General features: G+C 30.9%; 1 protein-coding gene across 2 annotated transcripts in view; it reads right to left on the bottom strand.

Moving 5' to 3' along the window:
* Positions 1-2,140: 2,140 nt before the first annotated feature.
* Positions 2,141-8,193, bottom strand: part of LOC110442180 (prolyl 3-hydroxylase OGFOD1-like) — a 41,086-nt gene continuing 35,033 nt past the window's right edge. For both annotated transcript variants that reach the window (XM_021485665.1, XM_021485664.1), the window contains exon 13: positions 2,141-2,295. In XM_021485665.1, coding sequence (XP_021341340.1) covers positions 2,149-2,295 — 147 coding nt within the window. In that variant the 3' untranslated portion in view covers positions 2,141-2,148. The remainder of the gene's footprint in view (positions 2,296-8,193) is intronic.

Here is an 8,193-nt window from a genome sequence, read left to right as displayed (position 1 = left end):
TTTAAATTTTCAACACAAATATTGTTTGCAAAAATGGGATATGCTTAATCTGGCTGGCTAATTCGTTTTCGTCTAAAAAGCTCAGAGGGATTTTTTTTTTTTTTTTAAATGGTGGCCAGTCCAAATGCATTTTCATGGTTTCGTAGCTTATTCTGATGGTTGAAATGAGAGAAAAAAATACTCTTTCTTGCCCAAGGGTGTAGGATAGGGAAACTCCACCCTCTGGATTTTCAAATTTGGCAAAACCCTCGGCTTCAAATTTGAAAACCCTGTGGGTGGAATTTCCCGATCCTACACCCCTGTGCATGAAAGAGTCTTATAATATTCCATACATTGTATTTCCTCTTTACTAAATTATATTTAAAGTGAGAGAAACAGGCCCTCTGAACCTTTCATGTACATTTGTTTTCATATATTTTGATGAGTCCGGTTTGACATGTATGCAAATGACATATTTTTAACAATTTACATATTTTAAATAATTTAATGATACACAGTTTTAATGTTAATTAGTTTGTGATTTAAAAGATGCTTTCCTTCTGACTGTTGATCATTTAAGTATCGTTATTATTATTTTCTTGTTAATATGTTGAAAAAGTCGCTAATAAGAATATAAGTACACTGTAGTATAATATATGGTTTGTTGAATACAAGGTTTCTTCAAAATTCATACAAGGTATTTCAGGGTATACTTGTGCCTTAATATGTACAATGAATGATTTTTATAATATCAAATAATATGGCTATGCAATTATGTTGGTAGTAATGGGTATGTATCTTTTTGATTTGATAAAGTTCAGATCTTCTTCGATGCTGGGAAAATAACCACAGCACTTTCTATGTTTGTATGGGTGAAAAATTGCTGTATAAAACAACTTGAATTTATCTTTATTTACATAGCAATAACACATGTTAGTCCAAAATTATTGAAATGTTAAAAAATATATCTGATTTTTTTTTAATATATAATGATAACATTGTGTATACATTGAATTACATTGCAATAGTACCTGTCTAGTCCCAATTTAGGTACCTGGTAAATGACATTATATAAAGAATGTAACTGACATTGTCCGATATAAAATGATTATATGAATGTTCATGTAATTATGTTGCTATAGAACTCTCCTAGTCCCACTTTTTGTAAATGACATGTATATTTTAATATGAATAAATCTTCTTTAATTATCAAATGTCTTACATTATCTTTCATGGAAACATTTTTTCAGATTTTTCAGAAAAATGTTTTAGTTCATTTATTTTAAAGGTATGATATACTATGGTATGTCGTTTATGCTCAGATTTTGAGGAGCCTTGCTGTGTGTTATAAATGTAGTTACCATCCTATTCCGTCTTTGCGTATTACAGAGTTATCTTCTCTTGTGAGCAGGTATTGATTATTACGTCATTGGTTTGTGTGAGAAAATTATGTCGTTTTCTCAAAAATTGATGACGTTACTCTCACGAACAAATGATGTAACAATCAATCCCTGCTCACAAGAGCAGATAACTCTGCAATACGCAAAGACGGAATAAACACGTATACACAAGAACTCTTCAAAAAAGCATATGCCTATCACATATTCTTAAAACTGTAACTTTCTCTTGAGCGTCACTTCAGAACTATAAATGTAGTCCTAACACAGCTATCAGTACGTGACATGTATTAGGGACCAATACACAAGCTCACTTTCGACTATCTATGAAGTATCTTTTCCAATAAATTTTGTAGGAAAGCAAATGCATAAATTTTGTCCTGAAGATACTTGTTTACAAGAAAATGTGATCTGATTAAAATCATATCCTTTACTCTATTGGTACAGTACACTTAGTCAGTCTCAGCATCAAGGACTTGGAGCAAGCTTCATGGCAAGTAAATAGTATTATAACAACTAAGTCTATATTTACATTTGATGGATTGAATTACTATACGCAATTGTATATCTTCAAATCCAGCATTAGCTTTACCACAGTAACCATCTTTGCCCGAATAGACTGCATCAGCATCCGTCATTGTCTCCAAGTTCTTCAGAACACCCACTACTTAACAGAGCCAGGTCTAGAGTATCATATGTGATTTTAAAAGAATGATAAAAAATAAAATCCTTAAAAAATATAAATCAATGCCATTAAATCTTATTAAAATATTTATTCATAATATGTACAACATATATCGTAAAATTGTTTGTTGGGTAGCTGTCTGGACCTGGCGTTGAGGTGTTTGACGAAGTGGAGTGTGTCTTGGCCACGGTATACCAGTGCTAGACTGTTTTCTGATGGGCTCACTGAGAGCAACTGGAAAGAAGACGCGGGCAATTGTTAAGCTTTTGTCACATTATTGACATTTATTAAAATCACACTGTAAATCACTTTATTTTCATATTATCCTGTAGATAATTACCTATAGATAATGAAAAAGCACACTCTCAAAAGTGAATTGATATCTTTGTGAATAAAACTTACAGGCATAGTTTGTAAAATGAAGTACATGTACATGCAAAAAAGTGATTTATGGTATCAGTAGGATATAATAACAGTCTTGAGAGTATGCCACATCTACAGTGTAAACTCTCGATGGAAACTACCCAAAACAGATCACCAAACTGGTCTTGTTTATTTTCATTAAAATTAGGTAAATGGATATTTTATGGTTGTATATGAAGTATATTTTATGGTTGTATATGAAGTATATTTTATGGTCGTATATGAAGTATATTTTATGGTTGTATATAGGAAGTATATTTTATGGTTGTATAGGAAGAATATTTTATGGTTGTATATGAAGTATATTCTATGGTTGTATATGAAGTATATTTTATGGCTGTATAGGAAGTATATTTTATGGTTGTATGTGAGTATATTTTATGGTTGTATATGAAGAATATTTTATGGTTGTATATGAAGTATAAGTTATGGTTGTATATGAAGTATATTAGATGGTTGTATATGAAGTATATTATATGGTCGTATATGAAGTATATTTTATGGTTGTCTATAGGAAGTATATGTTATGGTTGTATATGAAGTATATTAGATGGTTGTATATGAAGTATATTATATGGTCGTATATGAAGTATATTTTATGGTTGTATATGAGGATATTTTATGGTTGTATAGGAAGTATGTTGTATAGGAAGTATATTTTATGGCTGTATATGAAGTATATTATATGGTTGTATATGAAGTATATTTTATGGCTGTATAGGAAGTATATTTTATGGTTGTATGTGAGTATATTTTATGGTTGTATATGAGGATATTTTATGGTTGTATAGGAAGTATATTTAATGGTTGTATAGGAAGTATATTTTACGGTTCTATAGGAAGTATATTTCATGTTTGTTTATGAAGTATATTTTATGGTTGTATAGGAAGAATTTTTTATGGTTGTATATGAGTATATTTTATGGGTGTATATGAGTATATTTTATGGTTGTATATGAGTATATTTTATGGGTGTATATGAGTATATTTTATGGTTGTATAGGAAGAATTTTTTATGGTTGTATATGAGTATATTTTATGGGTGTATATGAGTATATTTTATGGTTGTATATGAGTATATTTTATGGTTGTATAGGAAGAATTTTTTATGGTTGTATATGAGTATATTTTATGGGTGTATATGAGTATATTTTATGGTTGTATAGGAAGTGTATTTTATGGTTGTATATGAAGTATATGTTATGGTTGTATATAGGAAGTATATTTTATGGTTGTATAGGAAGAATATTTTATGGTTGTATAGGAAGTATGTTGTATAGGAAGTATATTTTATGGGTGTATAGGAAGTATATTTTATGGTTGTATACGAAGTATATTTTATGGTTGTATATGACGTATATTTTATGGTTGTATATAGGAAGTATATTTTATGGTTGTATATGAGGTATATTTTATGGTTGTATATGAGTATATTTTATGGTTGTATATGAAGAATATTTTATGGTTGTATATGAAGTATATGTTATGGTTGTATATAGGAAGTATATTTTATGGTTGTATATGACGTATATTTTATGGTTGTATATAGGAAGTATATTTTATGGTTGTATGTGAAGTATATTTTATGGTTGTATAGGAAGTGTATTTTATGGTTGTATATGAAGTATAATTTATGGTTGTATATGAAGTATATGTTATGGTTGTATATAGGAAGTATATTTTATGGTTGTATATGAGGTATATTTTATGGTTGTATATGAGTATATTTTATGGTTGTATATGAAGAATATTTTATGGTTGTATATGAAGTATATTCTATGGTTGTATATGAAGTATATTTTATGGTCGTATATGAAGTATATTTTATGGTTGTATATGAGGATATTTTATGGTTGTATAGGAAGTATATTTTATGGTTGTATAGGAAGAATATTTTATGGTTGTATAGGAAGTATATTATATGGTTGTATAGGAAGTATTTTATGGGTGTATATGAAGTATATTTTATGGTTATATATAGGAAGTATATGTTATGGTTGTATATGAAGTATATTAGATGGTTGTATATGAAGTATATTATATGGTCGTATATGAAGTATATTTTATGTTTGTTTATGAAGTATATTTTACGGTTGTATAGGAAGTATATTTTATGGTTGTATGTGAAGTATATTTTATGGTTGTATAGGAAGTATGTTGTATAGGAAGTATATTTTATGGGTGTATAGGAAGTATATTTTATGGTTGTATAGGAAGTGTATTTTATGGTTGTATATGAAGTATAATTTATGGTTGTATATGAAGTATATGTTATGGTTGTATATAGGAAGTATATTTTATGGTTGTATATGAGGTATATTTTATGGTTGTATATGAGTATATTTTATGGTTGTATAGGAAGAATATTTTATGGTTGTATAGGAAGTATGTTGTATAGGAAGTATATTTTATGGTTGTATGTGAAGTATATTTTATGGTTGTATAGGAAGAATATTTTATGGTTGTATAGGAAGTATATTTATGGTTGTATATGAAGTATATGTTATGGTTGTATATAGGAAGTATATTTTATGGTTGTATACGAAGTATATTTTATGGTTGTATATGAGTATATTTTATGGCTGTATAGGAAGTATATTTTATGGTTGTATACGAAGTATATTTTATGGTTGTATATGAGGTATATTTTATGGTTGTATATGAGTATATTTTATGGCTGTATAGGAAGTATATTTTATGGGTGTATAGGAAGTATATTTTATGGTTGTATATGAGTATATTTTATGGCTGTATATGAAGTATATTATATGGTTGTATAGGAAGTATATTTTATGGTTGTATAGGAAGAATTTTTTATGGTTGTATATGAGTATATTTTATGGTTGTATATGAAGTATATTTTATGGTTGTATATAGGAAGTATATGTTATGGTTGTATATGAAGTATATTATATGGTTGTATATGAAGTATATTTTATGGTTGTATAGGAAGTATATTTTATGGTTGTATATGAAGTATATTTTATGGTTGTATAGGAAGTATATTCTATGGTTGTATAGGAAGTATATTCTATGGTTGTATAGGAAGTATATTTTATGGTTGTATATGAGTATATTTTATGGTTGTATATGAAGTATATTTTATGGTCGTATATGAAGTATATTTTATGTTTGTTTATGAAGTATATTTTATGGTCGTATATGAAGTATATTTTATGGTTGTATATGAAGTATATTTTATGGTTGTATAATGAAGTATATTTTATGGTTGTATAGGAAGTAAATTTTGTGGTTGTATATGAAGTATATTTTATGGGTGTATATGAAGTATATTTTATGGTTGTATATGAAGTATATTCTATGGTTGTATATAGGAAGTGTATTTTATGGTTGTATATGTGGTATATGTTATGGTTGTATATGAAGTATATTTTATGGTTGTATATAGGAAGTATATTTTATGGTTGCATAGGAAGTATATTATATGGTTGTATAGGAAGTATATTTTATGGTTGTATATGAAGTATATTTTATGGTTGTATATGAAGTATATTTTATGGTTGTATAGGAAGTATGTTCTTTGGTTGTATATGAAGTATATTTTATGGTTGTGTAGGGAGTATATTTTATGGTTGTATATATAGGAAGTATATTTTATGGTTGTATATGAAGTATATTTTATGGTTGTATAGGAAGTATATTTTATGGTTGTATAGGAAGTATATTTTATGTTTGTTTATGAAGTATATTTTACGGTTGTATAGGAAGTATATTTTATGGTTGTATAGGAAGTATATTTTATGGTTGTATAGGAAGTGTATTTTAAATGTTTTCAAAATAAGAACTGCAGTCATCTAATGCCAGATGATTTTTGGAGTAACACTGACCTCCTCATCCGCACCCAGAGCTATGTAGGATGTGATCCCTCCCTGGTCAGGCTCCCACCCTAGACAAGAAACAAATGTTGGTCACTGAACAAAACCGCTGTGCAGATGATATAGTTATAGTTATAGTTATAGTTATTTTCCAGTACAGGAACAATATGTTCCTCTACACCGGACTCTATTATACATGTAATATGTTCTCATGTTTAAATATTAGAGTTCACTTGATCAAGATTTCACAATTTCTTCTGTAATATTGTATAACATTCCCCTCTTACTGGTTTGATATTTTGTTTATTATTATTTATCGATAACAAGGAAAACTCTTTTGAGCTTCTCTCTCCATGAAGCCTTCAACACCTTTGGCTGTTATAAATTTGAACAATTTACAAAACCAGACGGATATCCAGACAGGACAATTATATTAATGACAAAAGAAATACGAGAGATTCTATTCTGCAATATACTGCTGTAGTACAAGGTTAACTTACCTTCACAGCCTATGTATAGGAGAACATCCAAGGCAAACTCCCTGTCACCCTCAATCTCATTGTCGTGTACCAGGGTGTACGAACCATGTTTCCATCTCCGTACCTGGTTACAAAAACAGGGCTCACCTTTCGTTCCTGTGACATTTGAAAACCATGAAAAGTGTCACATGAGCCAAAACAAAGCCAAAGTGTCAAGGAGAAAATCTTATGTCTATCAAAACAATGCACAATAGCAGGTTCCTGAGTTGTATAGTAGCAGAAATCAAGAATTAAGTTAGATATAATAAAACAAATTCAGATCTTTCTATATCAAAATTTACATACATTTCTATTACCAAACTTATTACCTGTGATCAAAATTAGAACAATGTACAATGCAATGAAAACTTCAGAGAACAATGCTTCGTGACAATGCTTGTTTGAAAAAGTGAAACATTTCAAGGATTTTCATTTAAAAGATTGTTCATTAAAATTACTATTCAGGGCAATTTCTATTTCCAATGACTTTTCAAGACAACCATGTATATTCAACCCTATATAAGCAGCGACCTTAAAATCATTTTTGATATCAGCAGGGTTATGTCCCTTGAGCCATACCTTTTGGTGTTGTCTCCTCATCGCTGTCATCTGTATCAGATTCGGGCGCCAGCTCGTGAAGTTTGAGTCCAGTGAGATTTGATAGTACAAGAAACATGGCATCAGACTGGAACAAACGTCTACATTCCTTAACAATCTCAGGGGGATCCTCCATGTCTAGTGTGGAGTAACACCTGGAAGTATGAGGAAGTATTAGGTAAGTAACACTCAGGGTAACAGAAAAATACCGACTTACTGACAAGCTAGCTATCTCAGCAATGCAGTATAACCCTGAGATGTGCTGACTAATACATTTGGTCAGTGGCTGGATGGGTGCTAGCTTACACGTTGTATTTAATGGCAGAATTGTGACCCTCAGATATCTTGTAAGGCCAGTTCCCAGTGTATAGGGAAGGTGCATTAGTGCACAGGGAGGACACACAGAATTCGCCAGGCTAAGTCTGGGGATAAGAATTCTCGGAGGGCAGAATAGTGTAGAAGCCCAGGAATATTGGGAGGTAAATACTGCCTTACTGGCATCTGACAAGCTTCTGTAGCTTTACCCAGTACAACCCTGGGACCCCCTCACTAGTCTCTGGGACCCCCTCACTAGTCCCTGGGACCCCCTCACTAGTCCCTGGGACCCCCTCACTAGTTCCTGGGACCCCCTCACTACTCCCTGGGACCCCCCACTAGTCCCTGGGACCCCAACACTACTCCCTGGGACCCCCTCACTACTCCCTGGGACCCCCTCACTAGTCCCTGGGACCCCCTCACTACTCCCTGGGACCCCCTCA

This window comes from Mizuhopecten yessoensis, unplaced genomic scaffold (assembly GCF_002113885.1).
Source record: "Mizuhopecten yessoensis strain PY_sf001 unplaced genomic scaffold, ASM211388v2 scaffold716223, whole genome shotgun sequence".
In the NCBI taxonomy this organism is placed as follows: Eukaryota; Metazoa; Mollusca; class Bivalvia; order Pectinida; family Pectinidae; genus Mizuhopecten; species Mizuhopecten yessoensis.
The sequence above is the reverse complement of the archived record's forward strand: the minus strand, read 5'-3'. Positions and strand labels throughout refer to the sequence as shown.